Source organism: Eschrichtius robustus, chromosome X (genome assembly GCF_028021215.1).
Source record: "Eschrichtius robustus isolate mEscRob2 chromosome X, mEscRob2.pri, whole genome shotgun sequence".
Classification (NCBI taxonomy): Eukaryota; Metazoa; Chordata; class Mammalia; order Artiodactyla; family Eschrichtiidae; genus Eschrichtius; species Eschrichtius robustus.
Genome location: NC_090845.1, coordinates 104615360 through 104642949, shown reverse-complemented (window position 1 = coordinate 104642949; position 27590 = coordinate 104615360). Strand labels below are relative to the sequence as shown.

General features: G+C 41.7%; 1 protein-coding gene across 3 annotated transcripts in view; it reads right to left on the bottom strand.

Moving 5' to 3' along the window:
• The window catches only part of DOCK11 (dedicator of cytokinesis 11), a 189405-nt gene that overhangs the window by 134244 nt on the left and 27571 nt on the right, over window positions 1-27590 (bottom strand). For all 3 annotated transcript variants that reach the window (XM_068532530.1, XM_068532532.1, XM_068532531.1), the window contains exons 2-7: window positions 14890-15006; window positions 14717-14806; window positions 13488-13570; window positions 12411-12480; window positions 11696-11791; window positions 475-609 (exon numbers count right to left, since the gene is read on the bottom strand). In XM_068532530.1, the coding sequence (XP_068388631.1) occupies window positions 475-609; window positions 11696-11791; window positions 12411-12480; window positions 13488-13570; window positions 14717-14806; window positions 14890-15006 (591 nt within the window). The remainder of the gene's footprint in view (window positions 1-474; window positions 610-11695; window positions 11792-12410; window positions 12481-13487; window positions 13571-14716; window positions 14807-14889; window positions 15007-27590) is intronic.

Genomic DNA, 27590 nt, shown 5'->3' with positions numbered 1-27590 from the left:
CTGGTGTGACTAGAGCACAGAATGTGTATGGGGATGCCGGGGGGATGGGGTTAGTAAGGAGAGTAAGGTCAAATCACCGCGGGCCTGCAATGCCCTGGTAAGAGATTTCGAGCTCACTCGGCAAGACAATAAATCAAGAGCCAAAAGGTTTTGAAGAGACAAGTGAAGGACCCCATCTACGTCTTAGGAAGCCGGACGACACATCAGAAGGCAGGAAGGTGAGACTCTAGGCAAGAGAGGATGAAAGGGGGAACCAGAGGAAGACAGTGAGAATGGAAAGAAGGTAAGAGATTCAAGAGGCACTCTGGAGCAGACTCCAAAGGACTGGGTAGACACTTGAATAGTGGCACAGAGGGTGAGTGGGAACTCTGAAGAGGATTCTGAATTGCTAGTACGAATGTTTTGGTGGATGCAGATGTCATTAACCAAGGCAGAAAAATACTGAGGTTCTTAATAGTTGATCAATAACCCTACCTGAACAACATCAATGCAGGCGTCCAAGTAGATGCAACCTTTAGATTCTTTTGAATTTTTCTCATCTTTATAGGAATTGAGAATATACGAACCATCAGGAAGCTGGGTTAAGTAAAAATACCGTCTCTTGAACACCTATGGGGGAAAAACCAGCAGTGACACATTTGTTATGTATACATTGCATTTGAACAAAAAACCTTGAAGGGCTTGCCACACGCATTATATCTGGACAATCTTCAGACAACTTGGGGAAGTCATTAGGAATTACCGTTATCTTGATTTTGTTTTAAGATGGAGAGCTTGAAGTCAAGTGGTTTACTCTCAGTCAAATATCTGGAGAAGTTTTAACACTTTAAAGTTCATAAAGCATATCTGTATCTGAATCACTATCCATTTCGCTACAGCATCCTTCTCCTGTTTAATTGCAAACCATGACTGGATTCTTATAATTTCGTTCACCTCACCACAAATCCAAGGGTGTATACACACACACACACACACACACATACACACACACACACACACATACACCCTCTATCATACAGTTACATCTCACCTGCACATCTTATTGCACTCACCTATGCTGCTCCAGTGTCCCCACTCCCGAGAGTCCAGCTTATAACACACTCACAGGGAAATACTGAGAGCAATTAGTTGCCACCAGTTGCTGTTCAGCGCCCTGTATGCTGAGATTTGAGTCAAAAGGCCCAATGTGATTGGGCCACGCGTTTGAAATTAGGGATTCACAACAGTTAAGGAGTAGCCTGCTGCTACAACTCACAGCGAAGCCCACAGGAATGGGGAAAAGGAGGAAAAGACAGCCTGATTCATTTATTCTGCCCCTCTACTCTCCCTTAAAAGACTCTTGGACCTGATGAAGGAGGTGGAAAAAGGGTTAGGCTTAGGATTCAGAGCTCTCTGATGAATCTATGCTTCTTTCAGTAAGCCACAGACTGCAAGCTGTGTTCAGCATTTGTTATAGTAAAATTCCCCTGGTTAAGAGATCTAAAAGCATTTCAGGGCGGGAATGGGAAGACAGACTAGGAAATAGCCTCTTGGTGATCATATTGAAGAAATGCATTCCTATGCATCTTGTCTTACTCACAGAAGTCAGCTTTAAGACCTAAGCTAGCCATTTTCAATCACCCATCTGATAATCCAGTATGATCTCTGATTATTTTAAGAACTTTAATTATGGAAAGAGTATTATTTGGCAAGATTATTCTTGAAAACTACTTAACTCTTGGCAAAGTATCTAAAATATCAACAATTCATTTCTCCATGGCATGAGAGTAAGCAAAATATAGAAATAGGTTAAGGGGCATTTCTTTTAAGGAAAACCAGTAAAAAGAAATCATACGCTTGTAGGTATTTTTGACTTGTTCAAATATCACTGATTTTAGAATGAATGACAAAAATATACCAGTGTGAGGAACACCCTAACAGGTTAGACTGGTAAATGCGTACTGCTTCTATTTCAGGGAGGGGCCCTGTGGGCTATATGGTATCAACAGAAAGAAGTCCAAGAAGAAAATACCACTTTGTTTTTCAATGCCAATCAAGTAAATATTACTGCATCAGTATACAGAGGCGCAGAAAGTGTGTGTGTGTGTGTGTGTGTGTGTGTGTGTGCGTGCGAGATATCATTTTACCCACGTTTAAGTTTACTGCTACTATAATGAAGAAATCTAGATTCATATATAAGGAAAATGTTAATCATAACGGTGATCATATATATATGTGTATATATATATATATATATTTATGTTTGCTTATTTTCATGACAGTGGTTCGTATCTGTTATTAAATTGATGGAACCAGAAGACCTAAAATGACATAATGAGCTGATTTCAAATGAACAAAACACCACTTTTTAGAAGTTATCACAATACTTACGTATGACAAAAATTAAAATACATTTTCCAGGCAAAAATTAACATAAAAAATTACAACCAGATTAGAATCTGAACCATGATCAAATCTAAAACTCAAAGTTCATAGATTCAGTGGTATAGTCTGTAGACTCCACTGGCAGAGTCCTTAGCCAGCAACAGAGGAAGGGAAAACACAGAGCAAAACATCTGTGGCACAGAGTCAAATTATAGCCTGCAAAATTTTCTTCATGTACAGCTCCCTCACCAAGCAAAGATGTTTTGTGGCAGCCGCCATTTCCAATATTAGCAAAGCACGATCATCACAATAGAGGTGGAAAGGGATCTGAAATTACAGTAAATCACTTCCTGTAACATTGCAATTATGTCTAAATGTGACACTGAGGTAAGGGAGCTCGTGAACCTGGGGAGAGAGCAGATGCCTGAAAGTCATACGATCTTGATTCTCACCCAGCACTCCTGCTCCCCAGCAGTGAAACTGTCCTCAAGACTCAATTTCTCTCTGTTTCCTCACTTGTAAAATGATGGGATCAGATCAAATGATCTGTAAGATCCTTTTTTTTTTTTCATGATCTACAAATAATTTTATTGAAAAGGAACAAATAACACAGCAGCCTTCCCAGCTGGGGGCCACACTCCCCAAGCGATTTCCTACAGGCTTAAAGCACTCAGTTTGCATAGTAAGGACATTTTTAAAAAAATCATTTCTAGAGACAGCAGACTCTGCCCCAACGACAGATCTGTAAGATCTCGAAGACGTCTTCTCATTCTAATATTCTATGATATATGTTGGGTTTCCACTTCTGGGAAGCTTTTAAGGTACTTTTCAAAGAAGAAAGGAGTATCCTAAATCTCATATGGAACCAAAAAGGGAAGTCAGAAACAGGACTTTTTTTTTTTTTTTTAAGTGGGATGAATATCAGGAGTCCCACTTTTTTTTTTTAATTAATTTATTTATGGCTGTGTTGGGTCTTCGTTTCTGTGCGAGGGCTTTCTCTAGTTGTGGCAAGCGGAGGCCACTCTTCATCGCGGTGCGCGGGCCTCCCACTATCGCGGCCTCTCTTGCTGCGGAGCACAGGCTCCAGACGCGCAGGCTCAGTAGTTGTGGCTCACGGGCCCAGTTGCTCCACGGCATGTGGGATCTTCCCAGACCAGGGCTCGAACCCGTGTCCCCTGCATTGGCAGGCAGATTCTCAACCACTGCGCCACCAGGGAAGACCCAGGACTTTTTTTAATGTTGCTATTTAGGGTACCGGTCTACGTTGTTTTTTTTCCATTTTTGAAAAGAAGACAACTGTTAAAATAATGACTATATAGAACAGTGGTAATTACCCTATATCATACCTTTCATCTGAAGGCCTCAAGTCCTTTGTAACCAAGAGCTAATTCTTTTAATGTCACTTGAGGATAAGCATTATTATCCACATTTTACCTAACAGCAAACTGAGAGACCAAGACCTCACTCAAGTTCACACAGACAAGTCGATGGTAGAACTGGAATCAGAATCATAGGACAATGACAAAGAGAATCTTGCCCAAACCTTCCAATGGCTTCCCATCAAGGTTAGAATAAGACCCAAGATCCTTCCCCCATAGCCTGGGATGATGTACAGGCTCTGGCCTTGGATTACCTCTTGGATTTTATTTCTAATTATGCTGCTCCAGCTATACTGGCTTACCTGCTGTTCCTCAAACAAAAAAGCCTTCTTCGAGCCTTTGCACTTCATGTCCCCTTGGCCTGAAAGCCTCTTGCCCCACATATCCACAGCTTCTTTCAGGTCTTCACTTGAATTTTACCTCCTCCGAGAGGCCTTCTATGACTACCTGCCCTCATGGCGGCACCTTATTTTACCTTTTTCATAGAATGATCACTATCCAAATATATCTTATTCATCTATCTATTTATTTGCTGTCTGTCTCTTTTAAACTGTTAAGGTCCAAGTCTCATCCACTGCTGTAGCCCCAGTACCTGTAACAGCGCCTGGAGAGCAATAAAATTTTGCAAAATGAACGAGGAATGAATGAATAATTCATTCTCCAGTACAGATTCTCCAGCGGTTTCATCGAATAGAAGGGTGTTTCTCTGTAACGCCCATATTCTTTTTCCTCCTCCGCACCTTTATTATTTTTCCTAGATGGTGAACACAGCTGAAAATTCCCCACCGTACTCAGTGAGAGGCATGGTTCCTAATGAGTGCCCCACTCAGACCACCCAGAAGAATAAAATAGAGAGTTAGCCAAAGGAGATAATTCTCTGGGAACAGGTCCTGCCAAGTCTCCTGAAGGCCCTGAGGTGTCTGGATGACAACTTTTTGAACATTTACCATATGACCCTTTCTGGAGCAGGAACAAAGGCCTTTTGTCACTCGGTTGAATCAAAGATGGAAGGCCAGAAAGTTTGAGCACCTAACATCCTCAAAATGAGGACAGCCTTTTATCATTTTATATAACAAATCTCAAGGGTGTTTACCTACGTGTGTTCCCTAGAGGGTAATTATTTACTGCTAAGTTCTATGAACCAGGAGCCCTGAGAAAGGATGGTCTGAAGGCTTTGGCAAAGTAGGTGGGCCAGGAGCAATGTAGAAATGGGGCGGGGGAAACTTACTTGACTCATGTCTCAGACAGAACAGGAAAAAAGAGGCAGCGAGGAAAAGGAGAAAGCAGGAGAGCAGGAGACACACTGGGTCTCAGAGCTGTTCGAAGCAAAGATGAAAGAAACAATGGGGAAGAAAACCCCACGACTTATCAGAAAATTGAACTGCAGTTAATTATAACAGAATGTCAGGAACACCATCCTGCTGAATACCCCTACCAGTAGGTTGGCAACCTAATATATCACTCATCACTCTCCACTGTATCATTTTACAACCCTACCAAGTTTTAATATATTACATAGGTCTACTGTCTGGGAGACTGGTTAAAAATCAAATAGCTTTTCTTTGATAATTCTGTCATATCTAGGCACTGGAGATTTTTTAACTATTTAGTTTGAAGCAAAGTCTAAAAGGAGGGGTCTACAATCCACCCTTCTCATTAGAGACAAATTAATTTATCTTTCTTAGAGCATGTCATGGTCCTGCTCAAATTTCCAATGACCCTCAGTTACCCACATGGTAAGGCTCCCATGCCTGATCTGGTATTCAAGGTGCTCTCACAATCCTACTAATAATATAAAATAATAACAATCTGTGACATCTGTGGAGTGCTTACTACGTTACAGTTTCTGGCTAAGTGCTTTTCTCATATTACATCAGTGAATCCTCATAATGACCTCGTGTGGTAAGTACTGTTATCATCTCCATGTTACAGAGGAGAAACTGAGGCACGGGGCAATACCAAAGGACCAAATCAACTCCATCTCCCATGACTACTCAACTTCACCTAACACAGTTGTCCTGTACACACTGCCTGCCACCCTCACCTCCTTTCTGATTCCCTTCCTTGGAGGCCCCACCTCCTTCAAGAAGCCTTCTCTGACCCCAGATCACAGTGATCTGGACTCATATAGCACTGGGTCTCTGTACCACCTTGAAACAATACATTATTATTGTGTGTCTCATCTCCCCAAACAGGTTTAAACTCTACATGTTACACCTCTCTTTCTCTCTACCCTCCACAGTGCCAACACCTTGTACTAATAAGGTATTCAAGATATATTTGGTGATGATGAACTCATTGATTCCTAATACTGTCTGGCACATAAGAAGCCCCTAATAAATGGTTTTAAACAGTCACCAATGAATGAGGGAAATGGAAACATAAAAAAAACAAATTAGTGAGAAATCCCTTACCCGGTAAAATGAGTGTAATCCGTTTGTTAGCTGTGAGAGACGGACTGGGAGACTTGAGCATGCAGTGTATTAATGTATCAAAAAGAAAAGATTTCCTCTTCTCTTTGTTCCAGTAAACATAGTGACCTTGGCCTCCCAGCAATTATTTTAATATCATCTGTGTTTTCTTAGGTAAAATCCTCTTTTGATTTGTTGTTCTCCCACTGCAGAAGGCCAAAAACCCTCCCGTAACAGTCAAAGAATAAGTGAGAACTTTTAGACTCTGGATATATAACAAATGGCTCTGCTTTGTGCAAAGAAGAAAAATGAAGAAAGAAAGAGAAAGAAGGAAAGAAAGAAAGGAAGGAAGGAAGGAGGGAAGGAGGAAGGAAGGGAGGGAGGGAGGAAGGGAGGGAGGGAGGAAGGAAAGGAGGGCACCGGAAGTGAGTCATACATCAAGCAGTTGAACTTGCAAACCTGATAACATACCCAGACACTTCAATGTTTAATTGCTAAGAACGGGGAGGAGGGAGCTTGAGGAATGTGACCAAATTGAGCCAAGAAGATGCATAAAGGTGGGTGTCCCAATGGGTTGGCCAAGAATCTATAGCAGATTTTTTTAAAATGAAAAACCACCGTCAAGATCAGATTCTTCCTTATTCCATACATCATTATACCCCTTAGGAAAAACAGTTCTAAATACCACGGGAAGGTCATGTCCAATATCAGAGCTATCTAGTCCACACTAAATTCCTTCACTGATATGGAGAGAAGCTGAGAAAAGCAGATGTCTCTAGCAGCTACTTGGGAAAGAGAGCATGGAGGCTTCTGTTAGGACTGGAGTTTCTGCCTGACGGATCATTTATTCTCTATGCTATCTAAAACTTCTCTCCAAAATTTTCCCAGGAGATGAAGAGTGGCAGTGGGGTGTGTTCTCATTATCTAGAAAGTACAAATTGGGGAAATTAATCACCTATGACAAGGCTTGCCTTGTTTTAACATGAACACCGAGAACAAAGCAATTATGAGCTGAGTAAGGTGGTCACTGTGCCCAGACAACCAACAGAGCTTCTGCAAGAGCTGCGTGTGGCCAACAGCCGCCTCCGTGAAAGAACATGCTCGGGCACTGAGAACTGTGACTTGGAGAGTGACACACATCATTAGCAGCTCTCCTGTAGCCTGGGTTCCTCGCGGCTAGTTCTCAGCCAATAATGGGGAAGCTCAGCAAGCACTTCTGGGAAAACAATGACAACTGCAGAAAATGGTGCAGACTATATCTAAACTGACCTAGCTGGCGGAAAGGTGTATACTGGGGAAAATACAAAGGTTTATTCCATAAATACAGGGTCTTCCAATCTTCCAATATGAAGAACTCAGCTTAGTTCCTTCACCAGCCCCTTTTCCCTAGAGCCCGTCACCATCGACTTGAATGTTCTTGCAAAACTGTCTGGCAGCTAGTTAGGGAGGTTGAACTTTCTAAAGCAGCCCATATACAAATGACTTTGGTTACATTATTCACATTGCATCACAGGTCATGTGGTTGCTTTCTCAAAAGAACTTATAAAGTAGGAGTCTTCTGATTTCCTTTTATCTACTGGACGTTGCGGAGTCTTTTCTAACCCTCTTTCCTCCATCTTTTTCTTTCTAACCTTCTCTCATGATTCTATCTCTTCCTTCCTGGCTATTAGATTGCCTTATTTCTGAGAGTCAAAAGGGCCAGGAAAAGGACTCAGACTTGTTGATAAAAAACAGTGTAAAGTGGTCATGCATGATTTCAAACTTTCCAAAGGACTGAGTCTACACAGTTTTTAAAATCCATAAATTTTTAAGTGAATAAAGATCTGTAAACTTACACCTCACTCTAAAAGACACCAAGCTGTCCTGCTTTAATCCTGTCATCCCCAGAAGGATCTGCAGGCCGGTGTCAAACCACAGCGCATCAAAGAAGTGCAGATAAAACAGGAGGGAAGACGCATGGCTCCCGTAGGCTGTTACTTGCCAATGAGTCATGATTAATACCCAGATCCTTCTGCTGTAGCTTCCCGGTTAGTCTGCTGTGTATTTGCAGGGGCTGTCAACACTTGAATTTCCTAATAGAAATGGCTCTTTGCTCTCAACTCTGCGAGCTCTAGCCCTGTGGTGCTCATTGCTGAAGCCAGCAAAGCTTGTCATCAGTGTGGGCTGGAGTTCCTTGCAGGCAGGGGACTCTGGATGCACCAAAGGTAAAACTGCCACCACGATCAGGAAAGTGACTCAGCCAACAGCATACGTGAATCATCTTCCCATTTGCTTAGGAGAGGCATTAATATGCTTCACTTCAAAGATTTACATGGCAGAAACAGATATGCAGAATTTTTCCTTTCAGAATGCCTCATGAACTCTGCAGCCCTTTACTGCAGTTCTTCTGTCTATGCCTGAGCCAATCCAGGCCTGAAGCAGGAAGAATGTGTACGATCCCCCATCCTGTACAGGGCACCTAGGGATACAAGCCTGAGGTCTCCAGTGCACCTCAGTTCACGGGCCTGGATTTCTGCTTTGGCCCTCACTCCAACCTCCAGCCTGACAACTATGAAACTGCCACCTATGCCCAATCCTCCCCCTGCCTTGCTCCACACTCACACGCCCTCTGTTTATGTAGGGAGAGAGAGCACAGTAAACACTGCAAGTTTCCACGAATTTCAACGATGCTAAACTAAATAAGAGTTAAAACATAGTTCTTATAGGAAAAAAATATCTTGGCAAAATCCCTGACACCTTTAACTGAATCTGGCTGGACCTTTATCCGGAGGTAAAACCAGAAGAACATAGGGTGTATTTTCAGCTCCCAGAAAACCAAAATGGAGAGCCACAATCCATAATAAAGAATAGCTGGGATAAATGAAATCCATAACCAGAGACAATTCCCAAAGCTCATTAACGGCCTTTATATTTCAAATTATTCCTCACACATTTTTTTTTAAAGAACTGTGTAGCACATATGACCAAATTGGTTTACTCTTCTTCTCCTTCCTCTGCCTACTGTTTGGTAGAGGTTTTAAAAGAAATAAGTGTTTTTATCTTATGTGAATTATATGTCACTTAAAAAAAAAGAAGAAGAAAGAAGCAGCCAAAATATGAACAGCTGGGGATAAAATAGAGGAAAAGCAAAGAGCCTAGCTCAGCAGCAGCAGAGCAACAATTAGCTGGAAACAAGCAGCAGCTGTCCCCTTCAGCCAGGCCACGTGGTCACCAGGTTGCCTCGGACCCACCCCCCCTCCACCCCCCACCCCCACGCCCCCCACCCCCGCTTCATGAATTTATGGTTCCTGCCTGGCCTTTGTAAGCAGTGGAGTTTGCAATCTCAGGGGTAGACAATACAAAAGCTAAACAATCAATCTTTGACTAACTGATTGAATTGCTTTTCTATTTCTGTTGTAACAAATTACCACAAACTTAGAGGCTGAAAACAACATAAATGTATTATCTCACAGTTCTGGAGGTTAGAAGTCTGACATGGATCTCACTGGGCTAAAATCAAGGTTAGAGCAGAGCTGTGTTCCTTCCCGGAGGCTCTAGGGGAGAATCCACTTCCTTGCCTTTTCCAGCTTCCATTTCTTGGCCCTTTCTCCATCTTCAAAGCCAGTAACACAGCATCTCTCTCTGACCCTGCTTCTGCCCTCACATCTCTTTCCCCAACTCTCCTCTTCTGCTTCCGTCTTCCAGTTTAAAAGGACCATGATGATTACATTGGATAATCCAGGCTAACCTCCCTACCAGCTGATTAGTGATTTTAACTCCCCTTTGCCATGTAAGGGAACATTTACAGATTCCAGGGATTAGGAATGGACACCTTTGCATGGGGGTCTTTATTCTGCCTACTATATTAACCAATCTGTAGTTCACAAATTATGAAAGAAAATTTAAAGCATGCACTTTTTACAGACAACTGTATTTTGATTTATAATATATGAACTCCTAAAAAAGTTATATGTAAAGCAAATTATAATTTAAAGTCATTAGAATAACTCACTATTGAAAGGAATCCTGTGAATTGTCTTGTAAAGATATTAACTTCCTAAAGTCTTGTTTTAGGAATCCAGATTTCCATACATTATATTTACTTAATGTTGAACTAAAGCTTAAGTATGGGTAAAGCATTTTAATATTTTGAGAAGGTTAGGGGAAGGGGGTGCAGTCAAAAACCACAGAAGCATTTTCTAACAAACTGCCCAGAATTTTCACCTTCACACATGCACCTTGGAACCCGATAACTCTGATAGGTAATACGATAAACGCCTGAGTCTCACTTACTCAGCTAGGAAGCATCAACAGTGTGCTGATTAAGATCACAGGCTCAGGCATCAGCCTTCCTCGGTTCAAATCCCACCTCTGAAAACTCGAAGCTATACGACCTTGGGTTAATCACTGAATTTCTTCGTGCCTCACTTTCCACATTTGTCAACCAAGAATAATAATAATACCTGTGTCTTAGGGCTGCCATGAGGATTAAAAGAGATACAGAATATGAAACATTCAGCATGGTGCCTGGCACATATTAAGTCATCAATAAGTGGATTTTCTTATCCTCACCACGTGCCGAGGCCCAGGCTTAGGTGCAGGAGACATATAGGAAGCATCCTACCACTTGGATTTGTTATTTTCAGGGCTTGAAAATGAAAGTGAGAACAGGACATGACCACTAAATGGAAAGCAGCAGGCAAAATATTAAATTAAGATAAAATTTGAGTCTCCCCTTGGTAGACAACCATGGTTTCTGCTTGCAGGCTGTGTGAAAGACAGAATGACCTTTAATACTTAATGCAAGTGTGAGTCATCCTCGGCGAACCACATGATGTTCTATTGAATATCTGAAAGGACAGTTATATCTGGTATCAGGGAATCATTTGGTTTTCTGCTCAGAATCTTCAAGTAGCTTGTTAGTTTTACCTTTGGATTTTAATGGCTCTCCACAGCCTCCCGAACAAAAGCCAACCTCATGTCCGAGGCACTCAAAGCCACGCACAAAAACCCCGTACACAAACTCGCTATTCTGGCCAGACTACAGAAGTCTCTAGTTCTGACAGCACTAAGGTACCGCTTGGTATAGTAGTTAATTTGGTATGTTTCTTATCTAGTCTGGAGGCTTTTGGAGGCCAGGGATCCCATCTTAGCGAGCCATATGTTCCCCACCGTGAACAGCGTATAATAAGCACCTAATTAATACCTGCTAAGGAAATAGAGTACCCTATTTTTCTACTCATTTACATTCATTTCCACACAGGAACCTTTGATGCCTTTTTTGTTTCAAAGCTATTTTCTTCATTCAACTGACAGCCTCCTTTTTAAACATCCTGATTCAGAAGATAATAATTACATTTCTTTAAAAAGGTGTACTTCTAAATTTATCCTGAGGTTTCAGAGTTCTTAAATTCCATACATGTGTGAGAATCCTCTCACTAAAGATTTTTTTTTTTGCTAGGGCTCCTTGTAAGAAATTTTGAAAAAGAAATATTGTTTCCAGACAGGCTAGTCATGGCAATATCCTTAAAATGATGAAATAATATAATAACTACTTCTTACCTTCATGGTAACCGTGATGGTGCTATTTACATTGGCTTTATGCAACCAGCCTTGTTTTATCACACCGCCCTTCTGAGAACATAACGATGAGGAATCCTGAAATAGAGCGAAAACCATCAGTAAAACAGCAGCTGGCTTGGCATCTAATCAAACAGTTGGGGGGCACGAACTAGGCCCTGCCTGACTTTCCAAAGCATAAAGTTCCCCCTACCCCCGCCCCCCACCGTGACGATGCCTGATTAAACTTGAAATTGTTAACTACAGGATGAAAGGCTCTGTGCCGTGCACACAGTAGGCACTCAGTATTTACTGGATCGTATGGACTGTCTTCTGGGAAAGTCTGCATTACATAAACAGTCAAACTGCACCTCAAAATGTCACAGACATCCGGGCCATCTGTCCCAAGAGGGATCTATCAGGCAGGAGAGTCCAGATGAATCACCATGCCACATGCCCAGTGCGGGAAAAGCAACTCCACAAGCGTGTCCCACAGGTGGGAAAACATGTTTATACACACATCACAGCCCATTTCACTTGATTTTTCCTAAGCTCCATTTGGAAATGCAACAATTAAAAAAAAATTCTTAAAGACACTCGTCAGCTTGAAAGCTGGCCCCAGATCATTCGAAAACAATTCTTTCCCTCATCTTTTCCCAGGGAAATCTCTCAGCAGAAGTGATCTTGAAGAAACCAGTGCAGTTGCCCCCATCTTTACCTCATCCTTCTCACAGTCCTCATCAATCTCAAACACATGATTGGGAATCTTCTCTGGTCGCAGAGATTTGCTGAAAATACAAGAGAGCTGTCTTAGACACTAAGCAGAACAGACAAAAAAAAAGCAAGATGAGTAGACTTCTCTCTTTCACAACCAAGGAAACACCAAGACATAAGAAGGAGAAACTGTTTTCTCCTTTCCAAAGTCAGATTCTCCCCTCTGACTAAACTTGCATTACCTTTTGTAAAAGGACTCCCACATGCGCAGCCAGCAGCAAAGACGTAACTAAGCCCAAACTGCAGAAATTGCAAGGAATGTGTGCCAGAGCTGTCACTGTTGGTGGGACCTTATCTTTCCCAGGCCTAAAAGCAACAGCAGGTCATTCTGGCTCTTCCGTCTGTTTGCTGTATGACCCTGGACTGATCATCTTAGGACTCAGCTTTACAGGACATCTTTAAGACTCAGTTTTCTCGTCTGAGAAAGTGCCTTGAAAACTACAAAAGGCTACACCAAGTCTTATTTCTTCAAAACATCTCCCGTATGATATCCTGTGAGGTTAATAGTATTACGGATGAGAAAGGGGAGAAAAGTGAGGGCTCAAGCGACTGAGTGACTAGCCCAAGGTCATCCAGCTAGGAAGTGGTAGAAGTAAGATTTGAACCCTGACAGTCTGGATCTTGGGCCAGGGTGCTCACGGCTGCCCTTCAACGCAACTCAAAGAGATGTACTTTTGTCAAGAGATGTCTGGGGCCATCAAACTGAGCCAAATGTCTTCTAGCTTTTTCATTGACAGCACTAGAAAATGCTCACTACATTATCCAGAATCAAAGAAAGATGATTTTATGGTCAATATAGATGTACCAAAGCCAAAAAGTGAACTCGTCCATTTTGGAAAAAATTTCAACGAGCAAAGTTAAAATATATCCAATTACCCAAAATACATTTACCAAACATGCTGGTTGTTTGAGGTTTTGCTTTATTATATGTTATAATTGAGAAGCTTCACAAATGGTTTGAAAAAAGGTAAAATGTTTAATAACTCTCCTCTTGAAAGTTTCCCTTAAATTCTAAACTTACCATGGCAACATTCGAAAGTCCCCAGAGAAGTCTTCATACTTGTAGTTTACCACATGCCAATCTGTGCTATAGGTTTTAATACACTGAAAGAAAATAAGAATCTTTAATTTGAAATGTAGGAAAAGTACATGTATATCTGCTTTTTTTATGTCTGGTAATAGGCTGAAAGACTTTTAAAAATCATTTGGGGAATGTTGGTACTGGGATCTTCCTTTGGGGATTAACCGTGTCTTCCTAAACCAGTTGGTGGCAATAAATACCAATTCATATGTTCTCTTGGACACTCTGACTCCAAGTCCAAAGAGTGTTCAAATAAAAAAAAAGACTTCCCTGGTGGTCCAGTGGTTAAGACTTCACGCTCCCAATGCAGGGGGCCTGGGTTCGATCCCTGGTCAGGGAACTAGATCCCACATGCCACAACTAAGAGCACGCATGCTGCAACTACAGATCCCGCATGCCGCAAGAAAGGTCCTGCATGCCAGCAAGACCCGGCGCAGCCACATAAATAAATAAATAAATAAATAAATAAATAAATAAATAAATAAAAGTAAACAATGTCCTTTGCCTTCTAAAAAAAAAAAAAAACTATGAATACAAGCTACTTGTGAAAGTATTTAAATTGTATCCTCTATATCACATCATATAGACTTGTTATGGAGGTCAGTTAAGTTCTAGTAATTTTATTTTCCATTTACACTAAAGAAAGAGCATTTTATTTTTTTAAATTTTTAAATTAATTTTATTGGAGTATGGTTGCTTTACAATGTTGTGTTAGCCTCCACTGCACAACAAAATGAATCAGCCATACACATACAGATATCCCCAAGAAAGAGCATTTTAAATACAGTATATATATATATATTTTTTTTAATTTTTATTTATTTATTTATTTTAGGCTGTGTTGGGTCTTCATTGCAGTGCACGGGCTTCTCATTTCGGTGGCTTCTTTCGCTGTGGAGCACTGGCTCTAGGCGCGTGGCTTCAGTAGTTGTGGCATGTGGGCTCAATAGTTGTGGCTCACGGGCTCTAGAGCGCAGGCTCAGTAGTTGTGGTGCACGGGCTTAGTTGCTCCGCGGCATGTGGGATCTTCCCGGACCAGGGCTCGAACCCGTGTCCCCTGCACTGGCAGGCAGATTCTCAACCACTGTGCCGCCAGGGAAGCCCCTAAATACAGTATATTTAAAATGAATGAATGATGAATTTTCTTCTGTGGCCTTTGAGCCTCTTACCTCTTTGACAAACAAACTCTGGGCCCTCTTCTCACCATCCTCTGGTACAGTGGACTGCACCGTTCTGCGCTGACGACTTATCACCGAGATCTAGAAGACAAAGAACATCCTTGCCCTACGAACCGCCTTGAAAAATGCAGTTTTGTTCTTTAAAGAAGTGCTTGCGAACTCACAGATATATCTTCCATTGGAAACATAAGCAGGTCTCGGAGGGGGTCGCTGTAAATCTGGGTTTTTCTTTGGGTGATAACATTCTCATAGTCCAAGGGCTCAACAACTTTGGTCTTTTCCTTAATGAGAGACGAAAAGAAAGTTAATACCGTCAAACTCACGAGAGTAGTTCCTCCTCGTCATGTGTCAAAGATACATTATTTCACCAAAGAAGGGATTATTGATACTCAGCAATTAAAGGAGACACTTTTATGAGAGAAATATTCTCCATAATTAGACCCACACACCGAATACATACATATAAACACAGATCTCTCTGCTAAACACAAGAGTTCAGGAGAGACAGCCCTGTACTCTGCTTATCCGTGTGCCTCCCAACAATTTATTGAATTTAAGGCAAAACAAAAAGTGGCATATATGGAAGCCTGTCAGTTGATATTTACTGAGTATGCACTATTCACTGGGTAACTAAAGGGGAGAAAGTATCAACATTCCTGTGCCTACTTGGTACCAGGCACGCTGTCCAAAGGATGTCTCAAGTTTCCAAATAGCTGGGGCAGGCATGGGTACTGGAGATGCTTGAGCCAATGGGCAGGGCATGAGAGGATGAGGCTCTGGGTGGCAAAGTCAGGGGATCCCTGTGGGACTTCCAGGTGACCCGGCCATTGATAGTAGGGCCACAGCCCGAGGCCAAGGTTACAAGGAGCAGGGTTAGTGACCCTGACAAATCCAGGATGTGACTGATTTAATAAGAGTAATAAGAGCACTTACCGAGCCTTTTCTAGATACCAGGCACCGTGCCAAGTGCTTTCTCTATATTTTTTCACATGAGACTCATAATAACCCTATGAAATAGATTAAATCTTTGTCCCCATTTTACAGATGAAGAAATCCTGGACTCAGAACAGGTTAAGTAACTTGCCCACCTTCAGAGCTGGAATTCAAACCTGAGTCTGTGACTCCAAAGCTCTGTTCTTTCCACCTCATACAGCCTTTCCTCCCCTGAGAAATACAGGAAAATACTAAAATTCAAGGTACTGAACTTGGAATAGGATCCCATCACCTACCTTCCTATCATCTATTCCTTCACTGAATTTACCCTGATCTGATACACTGTCTATTTTACCTCTCTGCCTGTTTAAGGGCAGGGATTTCCCTTCATCTGTTCACCACTATAACCCTAGCACCTAGAACAGTACCTGGCACTCAGTAGACATCCAGTCATTAGTGTTGAATGAACTTGGAGATATTCAGATTCTACCAGAGCCATGTCTCAACACACTATTGGAAACCCAGGCGGGTATATATTAGTGATTTCTAGTAATAACGTTTTACTTAAATTATTTTTCTTAATAATTTTATAATGAAAACTGTATAAAGAAAACTTGAATTTAAGATATATTAAAACTTAATATCATAATGGATGAATTTAAGATGTATTAAAACTTAACAGCATAATGGAATAGGGGTTATATTTGTATTTGTGTACATAGTATTTGAGGCCGTCTCCAGTATACTGTATCCAGACAATCCTTTGAGAACCGTTTTTATACGCGGTCACGGCTATATCGCAGTTCCATATCCGAAGGCTGTCACAGAGTTTCCTCTGTAAGATTAGTTAGGTGAGAGTAAACCACTCTAACGAATGAGAATCAGTGTTCAACAAGTCTAAAAGGTCCTAACAAAAACAGTATAGAGGTGCCTCAAGAAGTTAAAAATAGAACTACCATATGATCCAGCAATCCCACTTCTGGGTACATACCTGAAGGAAAAGAAATCATTATCTCAAAGAGATATCTGCACTCCCATGTTCACTGCAGCATTATTTACAATAGCCAAAACATGGAAACAACCTAGGTATCCATCAAGAGAGGAATGGATTTTAAAAACGTGACGTATACATATATACAATGAAATATTGTTCAGTCATAGAGAAGAAGGAATTCCGCTGCTTGTGACAACATGAATAAATCTTGAAGGCATTATGCTAAGTGAAATAAGCCAGACAAAGACAAAGACAAATACAGTATGGTATCACTTATATGTAGAATCTAAAAAAAAGTAGAATGGTGGTTGCCAAGGGCAGGGGGATGAGGGAAAACGGGGAGATGTTGGTCAAAGGGTACAAACTTTCAGTTATAAGTTGAGTGAGTTCTGAGGATCGAACATACAGCATGGTGACTACAGCTAACAATACTGTATTACATACTTGAAATTTGCTAAGAGAGTATATCTTAAGCATTCTCACACACAAAAAAAAGGTAACCATGTGAGGTGATAGATGTGTTAATTAATTCGATTGTGGTAATCATTTCCCAAGGTATATGTATATTAAATCACTGTACATTCTAAATATATACTTTTATTTTTCAATTATATCTCAATAAATCTGGGGGAAAAAAGATCCTAACAAAGATATATTTCATTTCAAGTCTTAAATTTGGATTTACTGACCCATGAGATCAAATCAAGCAGATCATCCCTATCATGTCTATGGATACCCGTGCAAAACGAGTTGAAATAAAAGAAAAAAACACTCCTATTTTGTGAACTCAGAGATTTTTCTGATAGGAACATTTGACCCCCTTGTCCCATATCTACCATGTTTCGTGGACCCAAGTGAAAGGACACTGTGACTGCAGCTTGAGCCCTAACACTTAGAGTCTGTGATCAATTTCTCAGAGAAGTTAAGTGAATAAAGCCCCATCTAAGAAGGCAAGCCTTGGGAGATTGGGACTGACATATATACACTACTAGGTATAAAATAGATAACTAATGAGAACCTGCTGTACAGCACAGGGAACTCTACTTCACTTTGCTGTACAGTAGAAACTAACAACGCTGTAAAACAACTATACCCTGATTAAAAACAAAAAAAAGAGGCAAGCCTCAGAGACTGAAAATAATTTCAAAGGTTTGCTTTCGGTGCCAACTATCTTCCCAATACAGATTGCAAAAACAGTCCTCCAATTTCATTGTTTAACCTGTTGAATTAGCATCTGTTAATCTTCTCTGCACAATAATTTCACAGGTACCTGCTCCAAGTAACTTTGAAAAAGAAAATCCTCCTTCAGCTTTCTAACCTAGTTGTCAAATTACTATGCTAAAGGGTACGTCAAAATGAATCACTTGTTTAAATGTACAGTATATGCCTTCTAAAAATGACACTTCCAGCTCTCCCTGTGTTTCAAAGGCCACATATTCATGTTACAGAAAACGAGGTTTCACTTTTCATAGAAAACTGATTCAACTAAGCATTCTCGGTCTTCACTCCTACTCCTTTGTCAGGGATAGCTCAACTGCAGAAGAAGCTGGGGTGGCTATTCTGGGTCCCACAAACCTTCCCCTAGAAGAAGATCTAGGCCTGTGAATCAGGCTTCATTTTTACAAAAAGAAAAAGAGAAGGATTAAGGGCCCCCTCCCATCCCCCAGCTGCCTCCAATCCCCATGTGTTTCTCCAGCCCTCTCCCCGGAATTAAAAGCACAATTCGAGCTGTCAGTAGGATTCAGCTGTAACTCTGTTGGCATCAGAGACAAGGAAAACCTTTGACTTTTAGAATTACCATGATTTAATGGCAGCTCTGCCCGGCGGTCTAGAACATAACCCTTATCTAACTTTCCTATTCGGCTTTATCATTTGATTATCAGACTTACAGGGTTACCCGAAATAAAGCTTCCATCACACACAAAAAGGGTCTTTCTCTCAGGTTTGGGCACTGCCTTCCTGCCAGTTCGTGCACTAACTGGCCTGAAAAGGTGCTTTTGCCTAACGCAAGAAAACTGTGTTATAATAATCAGTAGTTTAGGGCTTCCCTGGTGGCACAGTGGTTAAGAATCCGCCTGGCAATGCAGGAGACACGGGTTCGAGCCCTGGTGCAGGAAGATCCCACATGCCACGGAGCAACTAAGCCCACGAGCCACAGCTACTGAGCCTGCGCTCTAGAGCCCGCGAGCCACAACTACTGAGCCCATGTGCCACAACTACTGAAGCCCCTGTGCCTAGAGCCTGTGCTCCACAACAAGAGAAGCCACCACAACGAGAAGCCTGTGCACCACAACGAAGAGTAGCCCCCGCTCGCCGCAACTAGAGGAAGCCCATGCACAGCAACAAAGACCCAATGCAGCCAAAAATAAATAAATAAATAAATTTATTTTTTAAAAAAATAATAATCAGTAGTTTATAAACACCCAAATAATAGCAAGGTCCCACTGCGTCCTTCTGTAAGTTCTGTAGCAGCGTTAAGTAAAAGGCAAAAGCATTTATATAATCTGGAGAGAAGCGAGCATATGTTTCAGTCTTCTCTTCCTAAGTAGTGACAGGAAAACCGTCAGCCTAAATTTGGAACCTACTCAGTTTTCACCATGCAGGGGGAAAAAAAAAAAAGGTTTGCCTTTGGAAGTTCTCATTCACTGATTCCTGAGCTCTCTTGAAATAACTTGCTGCTCATATTATTAGGGTTTTTGGTGGTTGTTTCACTCCAAGATGACTCTGCAGTCTTAAGAAAACACTTTCAACATATATTCTACCTGTTTCTTAACCAAAACTCATCAAATAGACAAGGAAGGAAAATACTATCATTTCAACTTTGTACATGAAGAAACTGGCTCGGAGGCTTAAGATCAGCTGTCTACATCTAGCGGTAGAATCAGGATTCAAATCCAAGTCTTCCAACTACTGATCCTTTTTCTGTGCTTAAGTGTCTCCCAAACTCGACTTACTCATGGTACAATCTTCAAGATTTCTGCCACAACTTCTGCACTATCATATATGTCATATTTTTCTTCAAATCAAATCTCTTTTTCATTGAAATACATTTATTGAAACAGCTTTATATTAGCCCCCCAAAGGAAAATAAGTCAATATTTTCCTAATCCCTAGAAAAATAAACTTTTAAATGTCAACCTTTGTGCCATGGTTCAGGACACAGTACACTCTTCCAGACTTAGGCCACTCAGACCAAATCTAAATAGACTTCCATGTGTAAACCCTCAAATTGTGAAGAAATGCACAATTCCGCAAATGGAGATAACTTTCTGATGTCTAACATAGAGTGAAAGGACCGAGACTGAAAAAGGGAACTCATCAGTACAGATTTGGTTACAGTCTGCTTCTTGGTACAAAGAGAGGAAGCAACGGATTCTTACCGGGAGTCACTAACAGCATCAAACACTTAAGACTTTATGATTTTGTGGTGGCCCCTGTACATCCACTGTACAGGATGACTGATCTTTCATCATCTTAACTATGTATGTATAAATGTAAAACCAAGCTTGCGACCCTAAAGTGATATGTAAATATGTATATGCAGGTATACAGTCAACCCTCCAACCACTCATGTATTTACAAGCGCACATTACCAGTAAGCCGGTTTATGCTCTCATTAGAAACTTAAGCATATCATTTCAATTGCATTTTTAAAAAGCAATCATTATCGCGTAATATTTCCGTGTCAACAGTGCAAAATCAGCCTGGGTTACTTTTGCTTAGATATTACACCAAAGGTCACTCGTTTGCTGGTAAATTTTCGACTTTTAGAAACTAGTTCTCCTTAAGAATTCTAAGAATGTCTCTTCTGCAAGTCTGAAGTGAACACTGGCTTCACAGAATCCCTTCTGCATCACACTGGGAGGGAGAGCAGAGCAGGCAGAAGGCTTAGCAGTGGGGCACGGAGCCAGTTCAAAAATCTCCCACTGCCACCCGCTTCTCCACATTAAGTTTTGGTGCCAGACGGAGCACGGCAACGACTGGTTTAAGAAGGAGAATGATTTAGCCCAAAAGTTAGAAGCTGATTTTTGCAGTATTGTGATCAGACTGTTTGAATGGCATCTGATCATAATCTTATTAAAAATAACAACCATCTTAGAAAAGAAGGAACAGACTCAAAAAGAGAGGGTTATTCTGCAAGTCTCTCCTTCCCATCCTTCCCCCACCTCCCTCCCTTGGGAATGTCTCCAGACCCCCTAAGGGATTTAGCTCCCCTTTTGTTTCAGACATTTGGAGCAGGGTTTGGAGCGCTTTCTCCAGAGATCTCAAAATAACACTTTGCGCTCAAAATGGCCACTGGGGACATGCTGCTTCCGGCAACGTAGAAAAGAAAGTGGGTTTGGTGGTAGAGCACGCTTATCAAGTCCCTGCTAAGTTCCAGGCTGTGTGCTAGCCCTTGAGAAGCTCACGGTCTAGAGCGGGAGGCGGATAAACCTAAGACGTTTAAGTTGATCACAGAAGCTGTTATAACTTGAAGCACCACTTGGCTTCCATGCATCTGTCAGGCCCTCTAATACCACATCTTCTTCCAACAAAGCGACTGCACAAGTGTTCTTGCACATTAAAGTGTGCAAGCCCATCTATTCACATTTATATCAGTCAGAAGAATTTCCCTGTATGGGTATATGTGGTCTCGGATCATTTCATCTTGTCTTCTACTTTAGTTGATAAATTCTGTAAGATCGGAGACTAGGTAACTGTCAAGAGTGGTGTATGACGATGAGGAGCAGCAAAATTTGGGCTGTGACTAGCAGAAATGAGAAACGTCACCACTGCAGACTAGAGGTCTCTAGAGGGGGACCCTACACAGCACGGCAACAAAGGAACCATAACTGTAAGGAACTTTTTCATAAGGTTCACGTCAAGAGTATTTGACTTTGTTATGACCTTGTCTTTTCTCAATCATATGATTACCTTTCACCAGCTCATTTCCTTCCCTCTTTCCCAAAAGGAACTCAAGTACCGAAGAAGCTTTGAATTAATATAATCTGATGATGACGCTAGGGGAGGGAAGGCCATCTTTTCAGTTAGTACAACCGACTTGGCAAAATAGACACGAACATATTTTATTTTACTTTATTTTATAAATGTATTTATTTTTATTTTTGGCTGTGTTGGGTCTTCGTTGCTGCTTGCAGGCTTTCTTTAGTTGCGGCGAGCGGGGGCTACTCTTCGTTGCGGTGCGCAGGCTTCTCATCGCGGTGGCGTCTCATTGCGGAGCACGAGCTCTAGGTGCACGGGCTCAGTAGCTGTGGCTCGCCGGCTCTAGGGCGCAGGCTCAGTAGTTGTGGCACACGGGCTTAGTTGCTCCGCGGCATGTGGGATCTTCCCAGACCAGGGCTCGAACCTGTGTCCCCTGCGTTGGCAGGAGGGTTCTTAACCACTGCGCCACCAGGGAAGCCCGACACAGACACATTTTAATAAAGATTGTTTTTCAGGACAAATGTTGGCACAAAAACCCACATACAGATCACATTCAAGACACTGACCCTTCTTAAAGCTAAGAGCTAAAGGGAAAATCATACTTTTCATGAGACCACTGGGTCATGCTTATTCCTAATTTACACCTTGGCTCTCACATCATTCCTGTGACAGCCCAACCTCCAACCTCTCTCACCCACAGCTCATAATGTCCTTCCCAACCACTGTGGCATTTTCTCACATATAGCTGTAATTGTATTGTGGGTACTTTGCATATTAGTCTCCTTAGCGGGATTGTAAACACCTGGAGGGGGAAAGAGTGCCTTGTACATTCGCTGTCCTTTACACTGAGTATTAATATACACCAAGCTAAGCATTTTCTATGATCTCACTTAATTCCTTCAAAAACCCTGCAAGGGAGGTTCTTTTATTATGCCCATTTTCAGACGAGGAAACTGAGGCTCAGGCAGGTCCAATGTCACACATTAGTGGAGCTGGGATTCAAATCTATATCTGATGGACTCCAGAGCCAGTACTCCTAACCATAATACACATAAACAAAAACAAAATATTTCCCCACCCTCACTCCTACCACGTTTTTTTTTTTTTTATAAATTTATTTGTTTTTATTTTTGGCTGTGTTGGGTCTTCATTGCTGCGCACGGGCTTTTCTCTAGTTGCGGAGAGCAGGGGCTACTCTTCGTTGCGGTGCGCGGGCTTGTCATTGCGGTGGCTTCTCCTGTTACGGAGCACAGGCTCTAGGTGCTTGGGCTTCAGTACTTGTGGCACGCGGGCTCAGTAGTTGTGGCACACGGGCTTAATTACTCCGTGGCATGTGGGATCTTCCCGGCCAGGGCTCGAACCCATATCTCCTGCATTGGCAGGCAGATTCCTAACCACTGCACCACCAGGGAAGTCCCTCCTACCATGTTTAATTTCCTTGGATGGACTTGACATTTTAGGATTTGCTAGCGCTTACTTGAACTACACCATCATTTTTACCAAAGTGAGATCTTGCCTTCTCATGGCCCTGACGATGCTGAGCATGACTGGCTTACAGAGCTTGTAATGTAATTGGATAAGGAGTTTTACATTTCTTAGCTGTTGCTTCCAATTTAGCATTTGCCATCAATGAGTAGGGATTAGCACCTTAGGTCTTTTACTTTGGGGAAAGGAGTTGGCAGATTTGACTTCAAGTGGGTAAGAATCAGATTACAAGAAAACAACAGTAAGATATCATCAAGGGACCGTGTCTAATTCACCTCGGTATCCTCCACAGACAGAACCTAGAAGACAGCCGTGAGAACTACAAAGCCAGAAGCTTTTGTGGTGCATGAGGGATAAGCGGCTGAATAATACAGAGAGACTGATCCTACACGTATGCCTTCCAAGCCAAAATGGCAGCACACAAGGAGAGAGGGACAAGTCATTGATTAGCTAAGGCTTTCAGAATTCATTTTCAGATCCCAGCTTGAATTTAATTTCTGATTCCAAGGAATCAGCAAAATGAGGTTCTAAAGGTATGTAAATCTAACTGAGGAAAAATAAAACTCATTTTCTTCCCTGTTTAGAGTTTTCACATAGGGAGGAATTCTTTTTAAATGCCAAATTACTTCCCTTTTCTAAGTCTATTCGGTTATTTATATAAACTCAAGAACTATTTTTTAAAACCTACAAAGAATTTATATTATTTTTTTAAATCACAAAATAAACAAGTCTAATATGTACTATATGATTAAATCAAACTCGGTTAACAAGTGTTTTTCATTACAGCCAACTCAAATATTACGCAAATAATCTAGATCATCTACAAATGAATAAATAGAATTTCGATGAACTCTATGCCCCCAAACTTCACTTTAACTGATAATTATATGTTTACTCAATATGCTGGCTGACAGGTAGGAAAACTGATTTAAATTCAATCACTCCTTACATTTTGTGTCCACTTTCTGCTAGTTAGTATTTAAATGACTCAAAGATAAGACAAAAAGAGGTAAAAATGAAAAGAAAGGATTGAATAAATTGAGAGAATGGCAAAGTAGCTTTTTGAAACTAGAAGAGAACACTGTTTCTATTCTTTAGCAAGCCATTATTGACAGAAAGAAAGAAAATGCACCTTGGTTACACATAATGGCTTTCTTTCTAACAAATTAAAGAATTTAACAAGTTCACATAGACATACAAAATTATTACAGATAATTCATTCAAGCAAGGAGAAATTAGATTGTGTGCCCATCAACTAATTTATAACCTGCCTTGGATCTTCGTTCCCACTCCAGTAATGACAAAAAAAGAAATCTTGTTGACTTTTTCCTGAGTTTGACAAACAGAACCATAACATACCTTGCATTCTTAAGCAGAACAAAATGTAAAGTGCACTGATGTTCTATAGGTATGTGGATTTAGCCGGCTAGATTACTTACATTCCATGAAAACATAAAAACCCAAAGGTCCTGTTTGTGTCATTTGAAAACAGCAGGACAAGCCTATTTCATTACAAAAGCTCAGTAATCTATAAATCAGCCAGCCACACATCATTTTCCACACTGGATCCAACCACTGGTCTACCCATCCCATTAATTTGCTCCTGACAATGGAGTAAAGAAAATTGATGGGCCCCATTTTGAAAACCAACCTTGACAGGGGCAAAAACGCACTTTTCTACAAATATTTTCATTTTCCATAATCGGTCATATTGGATCTAACCATTAATTGAAATTCTCTCTGCCTTTTTTGAACCTTACCAGTATTTTCAGTTTATACCACTTCATGAGATAATACAGTCTAAAAGCTATTTGAAATAAATAGAGAGCTCCTTTGATTTTTCTTAAGTGTACCTCTTTAAAATATCAGGAGATGCCCTATGTCTTGGTATAATATTCCAGTAGATGGTGACCTGAGCCATGTTTATCCTAGCTACCCACTTGTGATTAAACAGGCAGACCTTCTTCCAGAAGGCTCTGCCTTTTGATGACTTGAGGCAGGAATCTATAGATGATCTTCCTGACCATGATCCGTTTTACTGTCCTTCCAGCCCTAACGCATCCTGGGCAGACCGTGCTCAGTGTTCAGTCTACAATCACTCCCATGTTGCTCTAGCGGAGCATAATCAAGCTCAAAACCTACTCTCCTATTAAGAAGTTTCAATTATCTCCCCAGCTCTTGTCCACATTATCCAGCCTCATGGGGTCTCACTGGGGTACAGCTCCTAGAGCCTGGCCTCTCTGAACTCTTAGGAAAGGGTGTTAAGTCAGACCAGCATCCCTTGCTTAACCATCCTTTGGCTATTCAGCTTTTCTACACAACTTCTTCTTTAAAAAATGCCTGTATATAGCCTTTGTTTCCTTCTTTAAGCCAATTCCCTCCCTATGACAAACCTGTATCATCAGAGATACCACTTGACAGGAGAGTCTTAGGGGTTGACCCCTATGAAAGGTTTTTTGAAGTTCTTAAGTTAATAACCTTGAGGTGATTAAAATGTTATAAAATCGATGTGATGGTTGCACATATCTGTGAATATATTAAAAACCACTGACACAGACCCTTTAAATGGGTGAGTGGTATGGTATGCAAATTACATCGCAACAAAGCTATTAAGAAAGCTAGGGAAAAAAATAACCTATCCAGTTTCACTTCCTTATACCTAAAAAACCCCTCCACTATTTAGGAAGAAGAGTTCCCCGTACAGCAACCACCAGGCCCCTCACTAGAATGGTTAGGTGTCAACGTGTGGGGATCCTACACTGTAGCCAGGCTGTAGCCAGAGATTCCACTGGCAGGCCTGGAACAAGTGAGGCTTGCTGCCCTGTAGCTCCCTGAGGGCTCTTCTGGAGCTCTTACACACAGAAACACAAAACACACAGCTTAGTTCTGACGGTCACTGAGCATCGACCATGTGCCAGAGGCAGTGCGCTACAAAGCTGAGAAAACAAACGTGGGCAAGACGTGCGTGCTGCCGTTCGGGAACTCATGAGCTTGAAGGGAAGACAGACGCCCTCAACAGAGAGTTAAAATACAATGGGATAGGGACTTCCCTGGCGGTCCAGTGATTAAAGCTCCGAGCTTCCACTGCAGGGGGCGCGGTTCCATCCCTGGTCGGGGAACTAAGATGCTACACGATGGGATAAGAGCTGGGACAGGGGACTCAGAGAGTGCTGTGGGGATGCAGATTAATTCCACGGGTGAAGGAAGCTCAGAGAGGAGGTAGCATGTGCGCTGGGCCTTGAAGGACTGAATAAAAACGCCCATGGCAGGCAAGGTGAAGAAAGGCATTGCAGGCAAAGACGAGAGCGGAAGTAATAGACGAGGATGAAAAGCGTGTGTTCAAGGAGTCTGGGGATGCACAGAATAAGGAGAAATGGCCGGGAAGAGCTGGAAAGGCACGTTTACGGAGGACCACAGATGCCAAGGCCATGAGATTGGACTGTTCCCTAGTGTAGGCGATGGGCAGCCAGCAGAGGTTTTTAAGCAGGGGAATGACATGAACAGATGTTTTACTCATATTTATGCACTGCAAGCCAGAAGGTCAGCGCTAATGGAAATTAATCCATAAAATGACAGCATAGGCTGAAAATTTGCCCCATTGTCTACATTTTCCAGGAGCAATACACTGAATTATGGAAAACTACTCATTTAGAGTTGCACACGAAACTACTGAGGAAAATAAAGTGAGGGCTCTGTTTCTGTGAGGAGCTTTTCTTTAACAGAGAAATAAAGAGAGAAATACTTGCTTGCATCTTCCTTGTGACTGAGATTAAATTCGCCTGAACATTTTATTTTGAAAAGATCAACTGCCCATCTGCACTTAGTTTGTTTCCAACACCTTTTCAATGGCTAATTTGATTCAGAATGGTTAAATTTTCGATGAAACGTAAGTTGGATCACAGTATTCCTTTGTTTAAACCCCTTTAATGGTTCAACATAGCCTGCAGAGTTGGTGATTTGTGAAGCAGAGAAAAACGTTGGGGTAAAAGTGGGAAAGTCACTACATTCTCCTGGAGAATGCATCATATACTAATATAATTAATAATAAATTTTCTTAATTAAAATAAAAAACATAGCTTGCAGAAAAAAGCTTGAACCGTTTAGCAAGGCTTATAAGATCTGGCCTCCACCCCCAGCCTCCGGCCCAGGCCCTCCAACCCCCGTGGGCAGATCTCCTAACGGGCCCTGTTACCCCACCTTTGCTGCTCCTCTGCCAGTTCTTCCCCCAGCCCCACTGCAAGACTCCATGAAGCTGCCCATCTTTCTAGGTGCAAATGGCCACTCCCTCCTACCCACTGCTACCCACCTCCTCAAACCCAGAGCTAGTGCCTGAACTTCCTTCCCCATCTTAGTCCCAGGATGAAGTGCTGAGGTGCCCATTTCCTTTTCTGCCTCTCCCCTCACTAGAATGACAGCTCTGTGATTCAAGAGCCTTTGTCTTATTCGCGGCTCTATCCCCAGCACCCCCAAATTTTATCTTGAATGACTGAATGAGCAAACTATGAATCCGCTGTTATTATCTTTCTTTCT